The sequence below is a fragment of the Anoplopoma fimbria genome, chromosome 1 (assembly GCF_027596085.1).
Source record: "Anoplopoma fimbria isolate UVic2021 breed Golden Eagle Sablefish chromosome 1, Afim_UVic_2022, whole genome shotgun sequence".
Taxonomy (NCBI): Eukaryota; Metazoa; Chordata; class Actinopteri; order Perciformes; family Anoplopomatidae; genus Anoplopoma; species Anoplopoma fimbria.
In genome coordinates, this window is record NC_072449.1 from 10,270,101 (window position 1) to 10,293,850 (window position 23,750).

General features: G+C 40.2%; 1 protein-coding gene across 1 annotated transcript in view; it reads right to left on the reverse strand.

Moving 5' to 3' along the window:
* dner (delta/notch-like EGF repeat containing) overlaps positions 1-20,696 on the reverse strand; it is a 49,173-nt gene extending 28,477 nt beyond the window's left edge. The window contains 3 exon segments of the mRNA XM_054602988.1: positions 20,331-20,422; positions 20,425-20,593; positions 20,596-20,696. Of these exon segments, the coding sequence (XP_054458963.1) occupies positions 20,331-20,422; positions 20,425-20,593; positions 20,596-20,649 (315 nt within the window). The 5' untranslated portion in view covers positions 20,650-20,696.
* Between the last annotated feature and the right edge of the window lie 3,054 nt (positions 20,697-23,750).

The window sequence follows — 23,750 nt, forward strand, 5'->3', positions numbered from 1 at the left end:
GAAAAGCATGAAAATTGCCGTTGGTACATAATTAACTGTACAAAGTAAGTCAAAAAAGTGCGACTGTGGAATTATCAGCTTTCATATAGCCACAGGAATGTATGGAAGAACAGTACACAACTCTTGGGTCCGGACAGTACAAGTCCCAGGAAAATGTTTCACTTTCCCCCGGTGCATTCCTGATTTATGAGTTGGGTGACTCAGGGATTCAAATGCAACCGAGCACAAGAGGTGCAACCAAACGAAGCATAAACAAATACAGCGAAGAGTACGGAAGCAACTAAGCTGAGAACTGGTTCAGACATTAGGAGATGAGCAAATACAGTTCTGGATATCAAACACTTTACACCCAAGAGGGAAGTTTTAACAAATTACGAGACATATAGGGCCATGTGATCTCTACAAACAAGGAATGCAAATGAGAACTTATTCAAGAAAGGAACAATACAATTAAGGAACTGTTTTTAAATATTGATTTGCTCTTGTAGGCAGTCAAATGACTCATACTGTAAAGTGACTATAAGCTTGTCAAAGGAACAAAGTCAGTTTTCACATCATGATGCAAGACTGTGGCAAACATTTCTGTCCTCGGAGGAAAACTGACGTTTTTAGTTCACAGGCCAATGGAGCCAAGTTTTATCTCTGCTCCTATTCATAATGCAAGAGGATGATGGAAACCCAGATAAGCAACTGCCCAAGTGGCAAATAAAATTGAAAGACTTGATGAGTCAAAGCCACTGAGAACTGTAGGTATAAATTTGGCTGTTGGCAAGTTTTTCAACCCAAATAAGACCTTTGCTTAGTTTAGAAGACTGTACCAAGGAAAAATATGAACAAATACATGAAATGAATATAGAGAAAATCTGCATGTTTTACTAATAAATTGATATACATTAATTGTTAGGACAGACAAAACTGTTCACTGTTACAATCATTAAAAATGAAGAGCAGCATGTGTTAACATTCAATATAGCTTCAGTAGCTAGTGTAGCATCGTAGTGCTAATGCTAGTTAATGTTATGCTAACATGTTATGGTCCAGAGGTCTTTACGTAGAAACATAACAATTTAGAAATGTATATCTCCGGGTAACGAGTATCACTGTTACACAACGTTAAACCAGGACTAGCTAGAAATCCACATAATCAGCCTGAAGATTAAGAAAGTCTGAAACTATTGAATGAGAGTCTTTAGAGAATAGTTGTTGGATTTTGGTCAAGTATAACTGTGAGTGTGACTGTCAAACAATGTCAACCATCCACTTTTTCTGGTCAGGAAAACTTATTTGAGTGTTCATTTTTTAGCATTTTCAAAAAGGAAAGGTTTTTCGCTTCAATTACGCCTTCGACCTCATCAGCTCAATAATATTCAGGGTAATGTGCCGTCTTGAGCTTCTGTTTTAGCATTTAAGCAATATCCTGTGCGTATCCCAGGCGGACATTATTGTTGTTATGGTTTATTACACCTGTCAGTCAGAAAACCACCCAGCATGAAACCCCTCATGATCCAAACTCATCAATCTGCTGACAGCACAGTCACAACTTAAAAACACCAATTTACATACTCAGCCTGAGACTTTTTATCTATTTCTATTACAGCCATGAATGGAGGAGAAGTCATTTGTTGTTTTTTTTATCATTACTTTGGTCCTTTTTTGCTACTTTTACAATGTTAAAAGGCTTTTTCTGTCACAATCATTGAAACTGAGACATTATTTTTGGACAAAGAGAAAGGAGACAGACAATCTCAATTTTCCATAATGTGAAAACAAAACAAAATTTTAATCTTTTCAGCTGAAGACTGATTCTGAATAGTCGTGTTTTTATCTTGGTACTCAGGCTCATTAAAATCTATTAATGCTCTTGTCATATGAAGGACCAACAGAAACAGACCAGGGATCTATTTTAGGGACTGCGCCTTAGATCAAAGAAACGCAATAGTGTTAAATGTCCTCAGGCTTTTGCCTATTTGGTGCAAAGCAGAGAGACGTGAATCAAACCATCAACTGAGAAGAGAGTGACAGCTGTCGTATTAAATAAAAGTTCCAGCTACTTCAAGACAGAACCAAAGTACTTAGTCATAAATAGATATTCCAACACAAAACTTGACCTATTCACAAGCAGTGTGTAACAAATAAGATCATGAGAAACTTCAATGATCAAACTTCAGCATCATTTGGGAAATTGGGGGAAGGAAATAGAAATGTATTTGTTGTCTTGTCAGCACGATTTGTAATAATAGAAGATTGTAAAAGCAAAAAAAGGTACAAAAGAGAGAAACTCGACATGTAGTCAAATATTTTGGGCACAGTTTCTTCAGTGCAGCAGCGGCAGTCCTGTAAAAGAAATCCAGCTCTTCAGCTTCAACACCATGAACTGTCAATACAATTAATCAGCGGTATTGATCTCCTTTAGCAAACACTGTTTGTTTTCCTCTCTTCAATAAGGAAAGTTGGTTTCAAAGTACATCTTCACTTGTTTGTGGTTTCAAGAGGCTTCAATCTTCACTTTGGGTGTTGAGTTAAACTGGGATGAAGAGTGTCAGCTGTCAGTGCTGCTATCTGTCAGATGATTGACGAGTCTCAGACGGAGCTGATGCAGGAAGAGGAGGTGGTGATCTCGCTGAAAGCGACTTGAAGTATTGTTTCCTAAAAACGATGGATTTGATGACTACTTGTATATCAAAGTGACAAATCCACAGATAATTGTAGTTTCCCTTAGCTCTAAAAAGCTGTTTGCTGACACGGCCAGCAGAAAAACTTATTTCATGCTATAAATTTCCATGAACCTCTCACCTGTTAGCAAACAATTTACATATATATTTACATATAATTATAATATACATTGCTACATTAGCATTCATTTGGATGTGTATTTTTGACTTGACGAATGTAAATCAAATATTCACACTCCTTTAAGCTCTGTCTCTACCAACCATATATCTGTAGCTAGATTCTTTGCTATTTTCACCAGATAGTTGCTTACTATGTCTGTCTGTAGTTTGGTGTGGAAATCAAAACAATTAGCTGAAAGACTTTTATTTGTAATATGTGAAGAATAAGCCAATGAAACAAGTGAATTGGTATGATTTCTTTAAATAGGATGTAATATTTAAGCCTCTCAAGATCAAGAGAGATCTTGAAATTAGCTGAGAAACTAATTTTGATATATATTTCACTAGTTTTTAGGAAGTAGTAATAAGCCTGTAATGCTTAAAAGTACTATTTTTTTCACTAAAGATATTCAAGCTAAATTGTCTAAAAACAGTCCCCTATATCTCACTGAAATGGGTCTCGTTGGGGTATTGTGTCTTATATTAAGTGTTATGAGTGTTAGAGGGATATACTTGGTAAGATTTTGCATTTTTTGCTGTGAAACTCCCATAAAGTTTGTGTAGCCCTTCAGGCAGCCTCATAAAAAACACATTATTACTCACAGCAAAGCCTCAGGGAGTGCAACATAAGAAAGATGGATTTCACTCATTCAGCCACTCCTAAGAGCTGCCCGGTGAAACCACTAAACAGCCTCGCTCGGGGGCACTTAAAGTACACGATAACTGCATCTACAGGAAGAATTTACATTCCTAGTAACCTTTCTTTGATAAAGTATAGCTGTCCTTATTACTGCATTGGACTGAGCCACGTGGCACCACTCTTATCGATGAGAGAAAGAAGACGACAAAGGACACAATACTTGTTCATTATCATCTGCTAAATATGAAACCATGCAGGAGTTCATTCCCCACCGCCAAAAAAAAAGGATAAATAATTGTTCTCAAAAGTTGGCTCCAAGAATTGTATTGTCCTCTCATGCACATTAAGCCTACATTTATCAAAATGATATCCCAAACCATTCTGGGATAAATACTCCTCAATCTGCAACCATCTGCTTCATATTCATCCAAGTTGTTGTAATACGGGCCGATGCTTTCGTCGTGGCCAGAACGTGTGTTTTTTGTCAGCGAGCCTTTAATGTTATCTATTTCTGCACATCAAAGCGTCTGCCATCCCTCCCTCTCTCCCAAACTTCTCCCATCACTTCCTGGCTCAGTGGCTTCAAAGAGCAACTCCTCTTTCAAAATGTGGATCCATGAAGCCCCATACACAAACATGGCCGAGCACCTCGGTAGATTTTGATCTCGCCCTGATGCATAAATAGATGTAAATGGAGGAGCAGTGGAAGTAAAAAAAAACACGCTAATGAGGTGAGACTGCCCTTCATGCTCGTCATTTCCCATCTAAATAATATGATGTACATTTTCCAGTTCCTACGCGTCTTTACTTTTTGTTATCGTATTTTATTGGAGCTTCATTTAGTCTGTCACTCAAACGGCAACACGCAGCAGGGAGACACTTAGTTTGCTCCACAAGGGTCCTCGTGCTGTCATCAAACAAATGACATGTAATAACCTCCCATGATTGCTCAATATCATCCCTCAAAAAACATTTGCCTCTCAACTCTGCCAAATAAACAGACAGAAAGATAAGGGGGGTTTGGAGGAGAGGAGTAAGGAGTAAGGAGAGAGGCGAGGCGCACCATGGCTCTATTTATACCTAACCAAGTAGCGCCGAGGCTGCAGGGGACTTACACGTCTCCTTCTCGACGGCTGTGACACAGTCGTCTGTCTTCTTATTCTATCAGACGCCGACTAAAATGGATCAGGAGCTTTCAGGCTCTTTGTGAATTTACCAGAAGCTTGGAGCCGATGCGCTGACAGATAGATTTTTTTTTTTGGTATTACATCTCCCCTATGCAGCTTTTCACTTTACAATGACAGCTAGTCTGTCTGCTTGATACTTCACAACACTGCAGTTATTCTTGATTAGCTGTGAATATCGACTTTGTGTCAGTGTTGAGACAACACTATCTTTTGCTGTGACAAGCAGAACAGACTGTTTCACTTGAAATATTGGGCAGAGTGAAATATTTTGTCTCTATTCAGACTACTCCTACTGTAACTTCAGCATGGAGCAGGGCACGTTAAATGACACATTTCGGGTCGCTAACAGACCTTAAAAAAGACAACAGGAAAAACAAAACAGTTAACTGTGCTATTAGCTCTAAACTAGTCTCTAGACTCCCACGTAGGCAAAAACAAACAATCCCTCTAACTCTCTGTACAAATCAAACAAACGCCATCTCACTGGTGTGATTGCCAGGCTTCATGCAACATGTTCACCAACACCCTGTAAATCTCAATAACTGCACTCTTTAATGCAAAGCTTTTTGACAGAAGTAACATATCTGAACACAGTGACATGCATACCATAGCAGTAACTTTTAACATGTCATGCAGCTCTCTTTAAGGCAATATAGAACATATTGTCTACAGTATGGGACAAAACTCATGTTCTAACTCACTCCCAACTCCTCAAATACCGAGGCTTGGTCAGTGGCCCTAAACTTCAAATTATGTCTCTCCAGGTTCCCCCTCTTGCCTTATCTTTGGACGGGTTGCTAAAATTTACTTCTGACTTCACAGGAAGTTAGGTTTAAGCAACAACACCACTTAGTCTGTCAAGATAAAGTCGTCAAGTTAACGTCAACCACGCTCTCTTCCTTATCCTAATTAACAACTACTTGTGATAAAGAAGTTAGGTGACAACACCAACGACTCTTGACAAAATAGCAACTTTTAGTTTCACACTGGTCTCCTAGATGAAAGTCCTGTGTATGTTTGACACATCCACCTCCCCTTCCCACCTGCCCTGTGTGGACTATCTCGCTCTTTATACCACACAGTTGCTCTGACAATCTAATAACAGGTGGGTTTATATTGGAGTTAGTTGAAAGCCCGGTGTGTCAGTATCAGATAGCCAGGGGCACTGACCAACTGTCAGTATTTGACAAGTAGAGAGGAAGAGTGGCTTTCCTCCGCTCACTCAAGCTCATCCACAAGACACAAACACACCTCCATACTGGACGAAAGTATAAAGTATACTGCCCGTACTGTCCTCAAAGGGATCTTGCACAATCATGCCGTGAACGTATACTACATCACCTCATGAGGAATGGTAACAGCTATACAGATAAGTAATGTGTGTTAGGAAAGAAGATTGCTACACTATAAATGACCATCTATACATAATGCGGGCATGTCCGTCAGACAGATTCATGGTCACAGTCTATCACCCGTAGTTGTAAATGAAAAATGAGTAAAATAACGTGTGTCTCACATTTAAAGCCAGTTGTGGTCTGACAGTGGACATATGTGTGTATATATCATTCATACATTATATATCAAGGACATTGCAGCAATAACACTACTAGGTCAGCGGCTGTATTTTCTCCATTTTTGCTCTGCAGCCTTTTCTAAAACATTAAATCAGACGCAGACTCTGCTGTGCAACACAGAATACTTAATGATTTGGACGGAAGCCCTCCTCCTGGCTTTTAAGCTGTCTCTCTGTATGACATGCTGTTTCATCATTACTTTTTGCATAAAAAGTAACTTCCCACTGCGATCCAACTTACTGAGGAGCAGGATCATTAGTTATTACACATTAAAGTGAATTTAGGCGAACAGGTTTGGATATGGGTTTTGAGTGGTTGGTGGATTTTGTGTCCAATGGGTGAATTATTGTATTTTTTTAAAAAGGAGAGAGAACACAACCAACATATAAAGTGGTCGCACACGCCAAAAATGAAAAAGGTTGGCACACTGTAGCTCCCTTGCAATTTAAGTGGAAATTATTAGCACATCCACGAGCGACGTTTCGAGCAGATGCTTTTCTGCAGACTTAGTTTTATCAACAGAGACGCCATCTTTAAATATACATGCTTTGGTCACATGATAGTAACTTGATAATACGGGTGAACCATACAACCCACACATAACAACCAGTTACATTTGTAAATTTAAAAAGCACATATTTAATCTAATATGAACAAAATACATGCAACCAAATCCACAACAATGTTTAAACCAAAATACCATTTGCAGTGCACTGAGCTATAAAGAGTGCGCTAGATTAAAAAAAAAAAATAATCATTCAACCCAAAAAACCCTACCCAGTGTTGCCAACTCTTTTCAAATGATAGTACCAGGTTGTTATGTGTGGGTTGTATGGTTCACCGGTATTACTATGCGACTATCATTTAACCAAAGCCTGTGTTTTTGAAGATGATGTCTTTGTTGATACTAACAAGTCTGAAGAAGAGCATCTGCTCGGAAAATCTCATGCTGAGGTGCTATTAAATTGCACTTAAAAAAGGTACAGTGTGTAGCATTTAAGGGGATAAATTGTCAGAAATAGAATAGAATATGAATAAGTATGACATAATAAGAATGTCATTAGTGTATATAATAACCTGAAAATAAGAATCATTATGTTTTTGTTACCTTAGAATGAGCTGTTTATATCTACAAAGACAAACACTGGCCTTAGATAGGGCCACTTGTGTTTTTGTGTCCGCCAACGTAGTTTTCGTACACGATTGGCACAGGGGAAAGGTAGATGCTGCCAGATCATACACACTGAACCTCTAAGAGAGCTACCGTCGTATTTTTATTTTCATTTCTGCAGGAGAAACACTTTACTGCAGTAAAGTAGTATCTCTTTCTCGCTCTCAGGCCACAGCTGGTAAAGATGGATGTCATTCTACGCTGTGATCTATGAGCTCGCTGTTCGCTCTGACCTACATACACAGAAGGTTCCTCGCAAAACATGAAATCCACTATATGAAAAAAAAGGTGACAACTACCGATTAATCGGGCCCCGGCATTAGCAAAACAGTTTCCAAAACTAAATTTAAAGATACAAGTTGGCTTGAGGCTTTTGTCGCTGATGAAAATGTTTCAGGTCACATTTCATTTTTTTAAATAGGTGCGTAGCAGAGAAGCTTAATCTCAGGCTGGGTGTGGAGCTGGTGCTGCTGCCTCAGGGAGTTAGTCACTGCAACAATGGAAGTGGAACATCTTGTTCCCATTGTGACCTGAAAATCTGTACATTACAACCATTCATTTAACCTGCCTCTCAGGAAGCTGGTTAACAGCATGAGGGCTTTTGCTCACAAGAATAAATCTGTAAAACTAGACTGTACAAAAGAGAAACACAGAACAAGTCATCCCTCCTACGACTACTCAGCTGTGTTTAATGTGGGCCACGTGATTTGTTCCTATTCCTTTCTGAATGAAAAGGAAGTACATGACATTTTCTGCTCCGTGTTATATACTCTTCCCCTATTGATCTTTTGGCTCCCCTAGTCATTGCTCTGTTGCCATGGAGACCCTAGAAGAGGAAGGGGGCATACTAATGAAAACTGGTACCCATAGTAGGAGGCGACACTGGACATGTATCATCGCTCTCCTCCCACCGGCTTTGTCCCCGAAGAGGAAGAAAATGTTTTTAGAAGCCAAAACAGAAAAGATACTTCTTTAGAGGAGCTCCAGATCTCCTTCAACAACGCCTACATGAACATGTTCGAACAACAGAAGGAGGGAGAGGGATGACAGGAAGGATGATGATTTGACCAAATATGATTCGGGGGGATTTTCTTTTTCTAGACAGAGTTGTGTTCGGTCAATTTTATTAAGAATGTGAGGTAGACTAATGTGTCAGTACATTGGAATAACAATAGAAGTACATGTTTATATTGTATTGAGTTGATGCCATTGTTCCTTAAAGCTTTTTTAAAGATATTGTTGGCATTGTCGACAAATCCAATGAAAAGACCAACAACAATGTGTTCATCAATGCATTTGCTGGGGACTATTTTCAGGGCCAGATCGACACATAATTGTTATATTAATGGGTATTTACAGCAGCGCATTGAAACCAGTCACTATGCCTAGATCTTTTTAGTTCTTATGATTCAGCTCACTTACTTGATTGTAATATTTCTCAAAAACACGCATTAAGTAGTGATGAAGTATAGCTTATTTTTTTAAGTTTCACTGCTTTTGTAAAATGTTGTGAACCTTTTTTAAAAAGTCGAAAAGAGGGTAATGTTGTTTAAAACCCACATCGATAAAAAGCGATTGACTGCTGATCACTGAGGGTTGATGTGATCAGAGCGGAGCTGTTGGAAGCGGATGAATCAGCAGGAGATGAAGCTCCAGACAGGATTGATTCCTCCAAACAGAGAGCTCCACTCTCCCCCCAAAGCTCAAACTCAAGTTTGATGCACATCACTGGTCACCAGGTAGCCACAGACTAAATAGAAGATTTAAAATCCAATCAGAAACCCTGAATGCTATAAAGATGCATAAAGACAGTTTTGTGTAAAAACTGAGGACAGCTTGTGTTCAAATAAACCATAACATCTCATTTTACAAAATGGGGAATACGGATAAAGAAAACTTGGACGTTCTGCACAATCTTCCCTAAAGTTTTTTTAAGATGTTTCAAGTAAATTGGTGTAGAATATATTGATGTTACTTAAACTTTAGCAACTTGCAGTATATTTTCCAACCATGTATTTTGTGCCAATTGTCTTATTTGAACATTGAGTTTAACCTCTCCTCCCAATTTCAGGCAAACTTCTTCTTTATGTCAGACTGAATATTTACTTTCTGTCGATACATTTCCAGCACAATCCCCAACAGACAGACACAGTTTCCACAGCGTCTTTCCTATCGACTGGCAGACAGGCCCAGCTGTTAATACGAACTAATCTCTGTGTCTGACGCAGGAGGCTGGTGACTGTGCATCGCTCCTCTCTCTGTCTGAGATGCTCTGCTGGTCCTGAAGGGATGTTTTTGGGGGATTAAGCTGGCATTCATTGTCTGCAGCAGACACACACATACAACGCCACATGCTGGCTTGTCTCCCAGTTGGCTTCATTAAATAACATATTGTCAAATCAACTTAACTGACACGTTGTGCGTGTGTGAAGAGACGGCAGGAGTCAGTTCAGCATCTGGTACTGAGTCACCGTCATTTGGAGGAAAGAAGGACAACAGAGAAGAGGATGATGATACACACACTAACTCACACATACATACACTAGTATGGATCTGTGTCTGTTGGATTTGTGTATCCTCCGACCCGAAGCAGCGATCTCTGCAATGCCTAACCATGACTTAACCACAACCAAGGAGGGCAAACATGCTCCAAACTTATCTGTGATTCTGACGAGGCATTTATGTTCAAGTCTGAAGAGGAGGTCATGACGGTGTATTGTTGTGTATGGTGTATGTTGTCATGTAGATAAATAATAACTTTATTTAGCACCTTTCAAAATCATTGTTACAAAGTGCATGACAGTGAAACGTGATTAAAAATATTTAAGAGCAAGATAAATTGATTAAGACAGAGAAAATAAATATAACTTAATTTGAAATATTTGCCCGTGTCTAAGACAAATTTCTATTTTAGGCAAATCTAATGGACAACAAAGTAATCTGAATGATGTACTAAGAGAGTTTAGAGGTTGGGACACACCACATCCCTTTGACTCCTCATGAACAGACCTCAAAGCTACAGACTGAATACATCCCTCGTGAGCTTTGTCGAGCCACTGAATACATGAAAACACATTTGTGTGTTTATGAGAAGTTCAGTGTGTAAAAGTGTGATTCAACACAAACCAAAAACAACATTTGAGTGTAGGAGGGAGCAGCTAAGAATGAACCAGAGACACTAAGGGAATATGAACATGATTCATCCATTTGTGTATTTTTGCACCAATAAACACAATATTTTTAGTTTTACTGGGTTTTATTGCTATGAATCCAAGGAGGAACATTTGGTGCCATGGAAACACCAAATAGGGATCTAAATAAAACAAAAGCATGGTTCTTATATATAAATGAAATTCTTATAAGAGGGTTCAGTTTCATTCAGATCAAATTTGCTTTATCTAATGAATTAAAATTTGATATTTTCTTTGAGACCACATGTAGACTCGATGTCATATTAGTAGAGAAGCGCTTTTTGCGCTGACATCCCCTTCATGTATTCTTTGCCTTGACCAATCAGTAGCGAGTGATGTCTCCATTCTGATAAAGCAGTTGCCTTAGGCAGCTTTTAACTGCAACCCATAAGAAAGAAGCCTATTTTCAAGTTGACTTACAACAATCGGTACAGCTACACTGTCAATCTCACGTCACCATTTATGTGGCCATTTTTCTGTTTATTTATTGTGGATGTAGCCGGGTAGCTATGAAGGCAAATTACATTCCCATTCTTAAAAAAGTGCGAAGATAAGATTTAAATCAAGATCAGGTTTAAATCAAGATAAGATTTAAATCAAGATAAGATTTAAATCAAGATCTGGAATTCTACAACCACGCTGTCAGTCAGGACAGATTTATAAGCTGAGACAGCTTGAGAGCAGCGACCATGAGCTAGACAGTGGGGCAGCTCACATGAAGTTAAAGCATGTCTCGTTTTTTTCCTTGCAATGTGAACAAAGCAAGGAAAGAAAATCGAGAGCGACTTCATTCTCTGCTCAGGTAGACATTACTCCGCTATTTATTTACATGGCAAATAGTTGTTTGCTGCTTTATTTATGCTCTGAATGTCTTATATTGCTCCTTTAATCTCCATTTTCTAACTGGCTGAGCAGCCATTAATGAGCATAACAGTACGCATATGTAAACTAGTGAATAAACTCAAAAAATGGTAGCAATTCAGTGAGGGGTAAGATTATGTAATACAGAAAAAAACAAGCCAATAGAAAATGCCTTGGCCTGTGCTGATATGCATGTGTATTAGCACTATATGAACACACATACTCAAACATGTACAAGATACCTGGCATTCATACAAAGTAAATAAAGAAACATATTCACACACAAAAAGGAGACAAAATATAAGAAGCATATAGACTCAGTCCAGTTCTGGTAATGGTTAGTTTTGTAGTGAACTGAACCAAAATGTCACAGTTTGTAGAGCAGGCAGCAGGGGAAAGACCCAAACGCAGAGAAAGGTCGAGGGAACAATGCAGTGATTTTATGGATTTGACTTCCAGGTTTTGAGTCCAAAAGGCAGGCAGGAAACTGAAGGCAAGGTCACGGGAAACAAAAAGATGAACTGACAAAAGACAGAGGGAGCATAGAGACTTACAAAAGGTAAGGAGGTGATAACGAGGGACAGCTAAGAGCAGGGCCGATGAGGAGCAGGTGAAACTCATCAGGGCACAAATTCAGGAGGGAAAGTTGTCTGAAATGGTGATTATTTCAAAATAAAACCGGAAAGTATGAATGAATGAATCAGCAATACACTTGAGCTGTATAAACAGTGATGCGTTCACTGACTGACGTGACATACATACTGAAATTAATTTGAACATGTTTGCGACCGCTTAGTGAACAAGCTACATACTGTGTGACTACGAATCTTTGAATGGAACTGAACGAAGTAAGTCGAATCAGCAAAGTGTCTCATGATTGCAACCTCTAACACACACACACACACACACACACACACACACACACACACACACACACACACACACACACACACACACACACACACACACACACACACACACACACACACACACACACACACACACACACACACACACACACCCACACACCACCTTCCTGACACATACACTCATTGTGTTGACAGCAACAACCAAAACAAGACTAATAATTAGGATGTGGCAGTACACTGATGGTGTCATAGCAGAGGGTTATTATTGGGGTAAGTTAGAGCCTCTCTGCCCTTTTTTACATTAAACTGTGAATTGTGACAAAACTCGCTGCTCCATTAAAGATATAAATAGCAATGAGGGCAGACAAAAAGCAATAAAAAAACACCTAAACCAAACCACTGGGAGAAATGTAATGACTTCTAATCCAGGACAGAGAAGGTAGAAGTTTTAAAATTGAAAATGCCAATGACACAAAGATTAGAGTCCTGTTCATGATGAGTGGCAGCTAATATGCGCTGCAGATATGTGAGCGGTTTAAACTGCTTGAAAAATGCAGCAACTGATTGGACTGTATTAAGGAAATGAGATAAAACATGACTGTTGTCAGAGAGATTGTATTATTTTTTGCTGGCAGAGCTGTTTGTACAGTGCTGGTTTGTTACCAATTGTCTTGTGAATAATATTTTTCTAATGCTGTCAATGTGGCAAGTACTTTTAAGAGATATAGGCAGTGGTGGAAGCAGTACGCTAATCTTTTACTAAAAAAAAAGTAAAAGTAGCAGCAATCACAGTGTAAAGATACTCTGTTACAAGTAAAAGTCCTGCACCTTACTTTAGTGAAAGTACAAAAATATTAGCATTGAAATATACGTAAAGTATCAAATGAAAAAATACTTATTATGCAGAATGGTCCTTTTCAGAATCAGAATCAAAATCAGAATCAGAAGCTGTTTATTGCCAAGTATGTTACACATACAAGGAATTTGGCTAGGTGGTTAATTGGTGCGTACAGTAAGTAACAAACACAGTGCAATAATAAAGACATGATTTAAAAATAGAAATATATACAATAAACTATGGTAAAAAGTAAACAAGTTAACAAATAAGAGTACCAAGTATTTCATACTACTGGGCTATATTCATTGATAGATTAATGTACGTATCACTTCAATGACTTTAAGATAAGTCAGGCGATCACCAAATTCAGGAAGATTTATCCTCTTGGGACCAGGAATGTATAGGCTACTACAGTTAACTTCAATCCATCCAATAGTTATTAAGATATTTCAGTCTGGACTAAAATGGTGGCCCGACTGTCCAACATCTACAGAACCTCTCTGCTTTTGTGACTAAAAATGCTGATATTTAACTCGACATAGAATCCAAATTGCAAATCCTACAAGCTGACCAGGTCAAATACATCAAGTGAAACTAAATCTAATATATGACTTTCACCTGTCATAATGGACCCATGGGTGACTGTAGCAATCAATACGCAGACCATGAGCACTTGGTGTTGAGCCCCTCATGTCCTCCGCAGACCATCCCCTCTTTCATCCATATGCATCAGGCCTCACCAACCCATCACACCTCCACCTCAACACCAGCTCCCCCACAGATCAAAAGGCCAGGTGATCTGTGATATGGAAATAACCAAAGTGATTGGCCATGAGCCCTCCGCCTCGCTACATCTAAGGACATCAACATGAAAAGTGATAGCTCAGTGATAACAGCTCAAAGGAGTCTTGCTGATTGGCAGCTGCTGTATCATAGCTACCAGCAGGACTATACAAAAGTGACATCCTTGCTTTCATCAAAACCATTTGTAACTGATTACATGAGGATGTTTCCATTTGCAAATGGTGCAACAGTTTGCAGCTGTTGAACACCTATTTTTCCAAGTTGACCGTGAAAACTGCAACAATTTACTGGAAAATCTGAATGAGAGTTTTTAAGAGGATGAACTCTTTCTTCTTTGAACACCTGATTAGCTTTTCACGGTTCAAAATGTCAACTATACACGCAAGATATCTTGTTATCTCAACAGGACACATTTCCCATCACACTGCACAGCTTGAATGTTGACAATCCCACTTCCTTTCCTGAGGCTGCAAATTCAAACGAACATGTTAAACCCGAAAAATATTTATATTTTCAGTTTTGGTGTGTGAACATTGAAGCCCCTAGGAACTGCTAGTGTAGCTTTGTTTGGTTTCCAATGTGCAAACAGTGAATTCATTCCAGTACTGCAAGGTGTTTTAAATGTAGTGAAAGAAACAACAATATTGCAGTAACTATCAGAGAGATATAAGCATTAAAATGCCTCCTTACTGAGATATAGACGAGTGAAGCGAAAGAGAAGAGGGATTGAGAATTATCGATAAGGTAAGAAGACAAAAAGACAATATCTCTCTAAAGTAAGATAACCTGGTGTCATCGAGATGTGACTTGTGACATGTTTGTCTCGTCTCAACACTTTAATTCAATCAAGACAGAAAGTCTAAAACTGTCTCGTCATCTTCCGGATAAATTGTGATTGAAACCTACAAATGGTTTGGCAGTTTTTAAGAACGATCAGATGACTTGTGTTTGTTTCAGTCAACAATATTCTGTCTCTGGTTCTTATATCTCTAATGATCTTCTGCGATACAGGTGTCTAGCTGAACCTCGTCAAAAGTATCCAACTGGTAATAGGTAATTAGACATTCAAATATTCATTACTGGCCAAGGATACTTGTTTATTTATTTATTTATATATTTATTGATTGATTTGTTTATTTATTCATGTTTTCCCATGTCGCCTAATTAGATTTTAAGTGATGCACAGGATCGTCAATTTAACACCAATATTGTCATGATTTTAAAGCTGAAACAATTAGTTAATTACTTTATTAGTCTGTTGGCAGAAAGTTAATCAGCAGCAAATTTGATTAATTAACCTTCAAGTCAATTCATTTCAAAGGTTCTCTGGTTACAGTGTCTCATATGATAGGATGCTGCTTTTCTCTTTTTTGTATTTCAAACCAATAAATAGTGAAAATAATAATTTCTTGCAGCCCTACTTGATGTCATAAGAACTTGAGTGAGTGCTGAAATTACCTTTGTGAAACACCAGCCCAGGCAAGAAGGATGATCATCTGAACATACAACACTTTTGAGTTCAACGAAAGTGCTTCAGTAAATAGAGCAATAAAAAGACTGCCTTCTATAGCAAGAGGATATGAGAGTCCACACACACAACCACACACACACACACACACACACACACACACCCTCTGACTAACAAGACAGGGATATCAAAGAGACCAAAGGCTGGTGATGAGCTTTGAGCTCAGCTTAATTGATTGCTGCTCAGGCTGTATCTGTTGCAGCAGAGTGAATAGCCCTGGGAGAAAAGAGTTGACCGCCACACACACATGCACACACACACATGCACACACATGCACACACACACATGCACACACGCACACATGCACACGCACACACACATAGACCCTTTTCTCACAATGCTATTTAGATCCACTTCTTTGATAACATGGTGCATCTTATGTTACATACTGTCACTTTAAACATGTGAAACTGTATGATTTTCAATTTAAAAGTCAGCATCCATCCTCTCACCATAGATGTTGATCCTGCAGATGATGTCACAGATATAATTGACAAATAAGGCAACACGCTTAAAAGGACAGTTCAACATTTTAGGCAATGCACACTTGCTTTCTTGTAAAGAGTTAAATGAGAAGATTGATACCGCTCTCACATCTGTGCACTAAATATGAAGCTAGACCCAGGCAGGAGAGGGTTAATGTAGCATACCATGGACAGGTGAAACAGCTGTTCTGCCTAAAGCTAACAAAATCTGCCAACAAGCACCTCTGAAGCTCATTTATAAAGAAGTTATATCTTATTTGTTAAAAATTAAAATCGTGTTTTCTGCTAGGAAGTGACCACGTAGTAGTCCTCCAGTAAAACCACAATGTGTCGTTGTTATTCTTCTATTTTGTTACAGATTAAACTAACAAGATATAACATTCTCATGTCTGTTTCTTAAATATTAAGCTTAAGCCAAGTAGTAATCTTAGTTTAGCATAAAGACGGGATGCTAGGACTTCCTAACAGCGACTATTTGCTGGTTGGGAGCGGTGACTCCCTGAAGTCTGGAGGTCAATGCTACACCCAAGGAATTATCCCACATATAACCCCTTAAACTGAATTTGGCTGTTTCCAGTCCTGGACTAAGCTGAGCTAACCACTGTAGCTCCATATTTGCCATACAAACATGAAAGAGGAATCATTCTTCTCATCTATAACTCTCGAGCTAACTCTCTAAATATCAAACAACCACGTCCATACGTTCTTACACAGAGTCAGTGGTGGTAGGACAGGAAACATCCAAATATCACAGTAAGAAGCAATAACTTATATGATGCTTATAAATCAGTGAAACAGAGGTACTTGTGAGTGAGACAGCACATATAGGTGTCGAGAGAAGGAACAGTGATGAGCTTACACCTAAAAATCATCAAGGATAAAAAAAAGCTCTGACACTGCACTGAGCGAGCTTATTAAGTTGAGGCAGAACTGTCGACTGCAGTAACAGCGAAATTACTTCTGTGCTTCCTTGGAGATATCACCTTTTTCACAAATAACTGTCAAACAAGCGTTACCTCGCAGTAGCTGCGTACGTGCATTTAAACACATTCACACAAACACTTGATCTCCATGCCAAATTTCAGGACGAAAACTGAGGCTGCCAAACTTATGGTGGCGACATTTTTGTACACCAACTAACTGACAGAGAATAATACAAAGCTGCTGGTTGCAGCTAATAAAACATGCATCCTGTGTTCATAATGCTGGAGCTGTTAAACTTAACTTTAATCTGCAAAATTCTGCTATGATCCACTGCTTTCTTTTATCTGAGTGGCTGAGCAGCCTATGCGAGAGCTCCCTGGACTTTCTTCATGACAGATGGCTGTTTTGCACTGCCACGGCCATATTGTGTTGTAGAGCAAGTTACCAAATCTATCAGGGTGCACAACAGGCCCTTTCAATAATGAATAAGCCAGAGGCTGAGAAGCTAATAACTCAGAGAAAGGCCACTGGTAGTGAATTCCAACAGGACAGTTTACAGGCTGCCGTCCAGAAAGAAAGGTGCAGGATTATATTAAAACTCAGCGAGTTTAACAAGTAGAGTGGGGTTTTGTTTTCCCCTGGTGCCCGCTGCTGTGGTTTGCATTAGCTGCTTTGACACATTTAAAACACAGCAAGTCACAAAGCAGGATTAGCAATGTAGCCAGAAAACATCAGTTGAAATATCTTTAAATCACCAGTCATGGGATTTAATCCTTATCTTTACAATTCAAGTTGAGTTTTACAGATGTTTGCTCTAATCCTGCTTTGTGCATGGCGCCCCAGGTTTCACATAGAATTTAAAATAAAAGAAGAGGGAGGCGGCGAGGAGGGTGAGCACACGACACTATAGTTTACAACAGCATTTCTTCACTAAGCCCCCAAACCAGGACTTTACTCTCCTCAAGACTCATCTCTCCTCCTTCCTTCACTGCTATCTCTTTCTTCGATCTCTCCTCCTCCTTCCTCACTGGACCATCTGTGTTGTGACGCATGCAGGAGGACAACCAGCACAGCGCTCAGCCAATCAGGCCTTTTACCAAATCTCAATTGACTGCCGCTCCAGTTTCCATGGAGAAGAAACAAGCGAAGCGAAAATCAATGATTCCCCTCGGCCCTGTCTTTGGGGGCCGGTTCCGGACCTGAGATTTGACGCATAAGAGGAGTCAAGCTGGAGACGGGAAGTTGTTGTCTCAGGATTTACCAGCAGAAGAGGATTGTGGGCAAGGTGCCCAGTGAGAGATGTTTGCTTCGTCTTACCATGAATAAATATGGAAATACTGTCCAGCCTCAGCTCGGGCTGTGCGACAACATGGTCCTCAGAGGTTTGTGTGGAGCAGAGCACAGTGAAGTGAAGCAGGCTGCAGAGGTAACAAACTCTAGCTGCTCTCTATTCTTAGACATGAAACCAGGACAGTCAAGGAGACAGTGATCAGGCCGCTGCTGAACGCTCCACTAAATGGCTTCAATATAAGGCCTGCACACCAGCAGCATGCTCACCTTTACATACCTGCCATTGTCATAAACGACCCAGCATGCATGCACAAGACGAGCAAACATACTCTACGCATATCCACAGGTAAACACAAGGGGGGATATGGCTGCCACCTGTTGGTGATTCTGCTAAAGTTCACCCGGTCACCTTGCCGTTTCCCTCCGTGATGCTGCAGCAGACTCAGTTATCCTCTCTGCTGCTGGCGGATGCTCTCTTTCACCCCAGCATGACTCATACCTATTGAGCCTAATGCTACCGAGGCTCAGCCACAGTAAAGCTACTGTAAAGCTCTAATGAATTACATGCAATTCATCAAAGGAACAGGTTTATGTGGAGATCAATACCGTTCTGAATTAACATGCTTCAGAACTTTAAATGTCCTTGACTAGATGGACGTGTAAAAACGTCGCAGAAGGTAAAAGAAACCATCTTCTATGGAGGAAGAGCTAGAAACTCAATGTGATGCAACTGAATCAATCCTGCAAGTCTAATGTTTTATTATCAGCCATATTCATGCATTTTTTTTCCAGGGACTCACACCTGGAGGAGCAGCAGGCACGGAGCGACAAAAAAGAGAAAAATCTGCAGTGGAATCTACATCTTGCAGACTTCCATAAAAGAAAACGCTTATTAAATGATTTTTTAAACCAAATCCAAACATGATGAAGGCTACGAGGAGCAGTTGTAAGCAAAAAAAAAAAGAAAGATTGTAAGTGGATCTTGGGTTTGGTGCTCGAATCTATTTTGTATTTTTGCATGAGGCTGATGATGAGCTGATTTCAACTGATGATATCATGCAGAATGGTTGAGTGAATTGCTAAACAGTAGCTTTACCCAGACAGACATAATAACTTGTGAGATTTTGTGAAACCTACAACAGAAAAGCACTTATTCATGACGTCCAGATGTTCCGATTAAGGAATGCAGTGTGGAGACTGGACCTTTGGCCTTATCCCAGATGTTAAAAGATTCACCCATACTTGGGTTTGTATCAATCATACAAATGATTAGAGAGTGCGCATTAGGAATACATTTAACATTACCACAGGATTTACTCTAACTTTGCAATTCTTTGGTTTGCACAGATGTAAAAAACCAAACATCATAGGGAGAAATGCAGTATGTCCAAAATACTCAACATATCACACAGTATTTATACTCTCACACACACACATACACAAATCTCAGGTTCTCACTCGCATCTCACTGCTGCTCTTCCTTCTTGTTGCCACAGCAACGCAGCATTCGTCTCCGTGTCTCGGTGACAGCACATGCTCCCATTAAAAAAAGAAACCATCGGAGAACAGCAGAGCTAGAACGCATTCACACATGCCGTCATCTACTGTACGGCTCGCATGCAAATCCAAACACACACACACACACACACACACACACACACACACACACACACACACACACACACACACACACACACACACACACACACACACACAGCCAAGTTGAACCCCTTGAGATATGATGATAATGAATAATGAATGATAATGGATCCCAGTGACTCTAATAAGCCCAAATACAAAAAAGAAACACAAATTGCTATCAGAATACAAATAAAGGGCAAGTGCTTTTTATTTTGTTGCTTTATAAAGAAATTCAACCACGGAACAACCTTTACGTCTTCTCCTTCATAGTCTACTACCACAAGCTCATTCAGTATCTGTCCTCTCAAGCAAAACCTAAACTAGAATAAGATCACACACACACACACACACACACACACACACACACACACACACACACACACACACACACACACACACACACACACACACACACAGCACAGCACAGCACAGCACAGCACAGCACAGCACAATATTAACCCTGTGTGGATGACATTAAGTTTAAATGTGTCCTTACCTCACAGTTGCGTCCGGTGAAGCCCTGGCTGCAGGTACAGGTGTACTCCCAGGTGTCCTCTGGCCTGCCAGTGGACGGGAGGGCCAGGCACAACCCCCGTTGAGGCATGGTCTCCCCTCGCAGGGGTCCGGACGAGGTGTGGCCTGGGTCGGGGTGGGCTCTGCCGGGGCCGGAGTGTCCGGGGCCAGCTGGAAGGCAGAGGGGACGGACCCGATGCTGCTGCTGTTGCTGCTGCCGCTCAGGAGCAGGAGGAGGAGGAGGAGCAGGGGGGCGCGAAGCTCCGTACGGTCTGAGTGGGACGGCACACACTCATCCTCATATTCTGGGTTTCTTTCCTTCTTCTTCTTCTTCTTCTTTTTTGTTGTTGGCTCCTCTTACCTCTCAGAGTTGAAGCAGATGCCGTTCATGCAGCAGCTGAGAGGTGTGTGTGTGTGTGTGTGTGTGTGTGAGAGAGAGAGAGAGAGAGTGAGAGAGAGAGAGAGAGAAGAGAGAGGAGGAGGAGGAGGCTGGTGAAGGATGTGGAGCCTCAGCTGTGCGCAGGCAGAATGACTGAGAGCAGGCTGGCTGATGGTGTGGAGGCTGAGGGAGAGAAGGTGGGGATGCGGGAGGAGAAGGGGAGGGCTCTGGGCTCTATTCTGTCTCCGAGTCACAGTGACGAAGATAGCTGACGACACTACCCCACCCCCCACCCCACCCCCTCTCACACTCAGACACTCTCTTTGGTTTCTGTGTGAGAGTAGCAAGGGAGCTCTGCACCCTCCTCATTTGGAGTCTCATCATCCATAACCTCTCCTTGGAGCCGGGCTTTCAAGGTGGGAGGGAGGAGGCTGTAGTTTTGGAATACATAGGAGGAGGAGGAGGAGGAGGAGGAGGAGGTGGTGTTGGCGTTGGTGGAGAAAACATCCTCATCAGCTTTGCCATAAGATTAGCTGCTTTTCAGCGATAACAGGCGGTATTACCACGAGGGAGATGATGCACTCCAAGTATGAAAATTAGCAAAATGATGCTCAAGGTGGTTCAAAACAAAAAAAAGTCCAAATTCATTCATAAAACAAACTATCACGTGATGACCAAGGTGGTGAGAGAACATCTCGACATAGAAGCTGAAAGTAGCATTCATGTTGATATATTTTCAGGAATCAGCTGACTCTTTATGGGCATACATTCAGGACAAAGACATGCTTTAGGTTGTTGGTCAGGTCATTATGAATTCTGTTTTGGGGTGGATTTTCCCACGAGTACACTTAATCCTTAATCTGATGCCATGCTTCGTAGTTAGGAATCCTGAAGTGGGCGGTCAGTTTTTAATTTGACTGATTAACCAATTGCACATCAGTGGGGTTTTTTTTCAAGGACACAGAACTTTTTTAAAAAGGGGCAGTCCACCAATTATACATGTTGAATCTAATAGTCACTAGTATTAGTTATATTTGAGACACGTGGCATGACTTGAATGATCCTGAGATCACACATTCAGAACAGAAACCCAAACGTGGGTTGTGGAGATTGAAAGACCTAAGGCAGGGAGAGTCTGAGAAAAAAACGCTACAGAGTTGCATTATGGGAGGTACTGAATAGGATCCAGCAGTTGTCAACCTTTATTAAAAGTGTAGGTTTGCAAAGGTCTTTCTTGAAACAATGGAAGACGCCCACTTGATTTTATTTATTACCTCAAGACTACTGAAGGATGGTATACAATTTCAATAAAAATGGAATATACTGATGTATTGCTCAAAACAAGGACTGTGGATTCTGTCGATCGCTTATTGAAACATGTTAAGACGTGATCTCTTAATGACTATGACCATTGGGATGATTACAGCAATCAAAAACTGTTTTAACGTACACATTAGCATCATTGAAACACTGTGAGCCTATCCTTTGAACAAGGGACTAAACATCAGGATAATTGTTTCTCAAAAGTCACCCAATTTAATGGGGGTGCTGTATTAAATCACTGGAGTACCCCTCAAAGTATATTGATATTTAAAGCTTACTAATCACATATGAATTAACACAGAGACCCAAAAAAGTGAATTGATACATTTAACCTGCACTACTAACAAAAACTTTCTTACATTCTTTCCGATGAGAAGCAGAAGTTTTAGCAGACTCTCGGGGGTTGCTGTGAGATCTACAACCTTAATTTATTCAGTTGAAGTAGTTGCATGTTTCTGAGAAGTGCGTTTGGTTTCAGTATGATCAATATAGAGCCCTGGTGGTTGTTAATGAGATGTCGGCCTCAGCTTTCTCCATTCCCATAATGAGTCCTCCCAAGGAGCAATGAATCTGTCACCTAACACCAGCCAGCTCACTGAACTCGGGTACTGCAGCAGACTGCTAACTCTTAGGAGGCTGATGCTGGTTGTGCTAATGGGCAACACAGAATTTAGTCCATTCTCTCTCACACACACACTTTAGTCTAGAAGAAAAGAAGAATTATGTCTGTCTTAGAATTTCAATTTGGCTTGTCACAAATTTTCAATAATTTAATATTCTATTGAAAATGTATACATTACTTTCTATTTAATTGTTATTTTAACTCCTACACAAAAAGACACTTTAAGCAATTTTAAATACAAGGCTAAGCTTTGTGTTGTTTCAGAGTTTGGGAACACAGGGGTGGTAAAGATCAAGTTTAGAGGCCGAGTATAGTTAAACTTAAAGAGCAACATTCCAGGTGAGTTGATAAATCACCTGTGTCACGTTCTCCATGACCACCCCCCCCTCATCCTGGCAAGTCGAAGACCAGAGTACATCAAGATTAGCGTGAACTAACGTTAACTGATTAATGATCAGCTTTAGTAGCACCCATTGAGAACAGTCCAGTATCTAAAAAGGTTCAACCAGCTTTGAAGGATTCATGAGAGCAACACGGTGCAGCGATGGAGGGATGGATAAATAAATGTACAAAGATGAGTCAAACAGTTACTTTATTTATGTTCAGGTAAAAACATGAACCTGATGCAGTAAATTATTGCAGATCTTAGAAACCAGCACATGAACGATTGGGCCAGGAGAACATACAGTGGCGCCCTCCCCTGGCCACAGACTGCAGGTGCACACCACGGTTTGTTCCAAGCCAGCAGTGCAAAGAAAAAATAATAATTATCAACTACAGCAAGAAATAAAGACAATATAGAAAATAAAAAAAAATAAAAAGATAAAGCAGACATTCCCACCTCAAACAGGGTGTGAAACTGCATATAAACTTTATTCCATAAATGAACTTGAAATGCTATCTGGCCATGAAACGATAAAATGAGACCAGCCAAATTTTTTATGCCCAGCTACATTATGTGTTGAGGGTTGCTCAGAGCTTGGTCTACCAAGATAACCCTACACATCAGGTAGGGCCCAACAGAAAGACACTAACTCTATCAAAATAAGAGCAAAACAAAAATTCAACACATCGGTTAC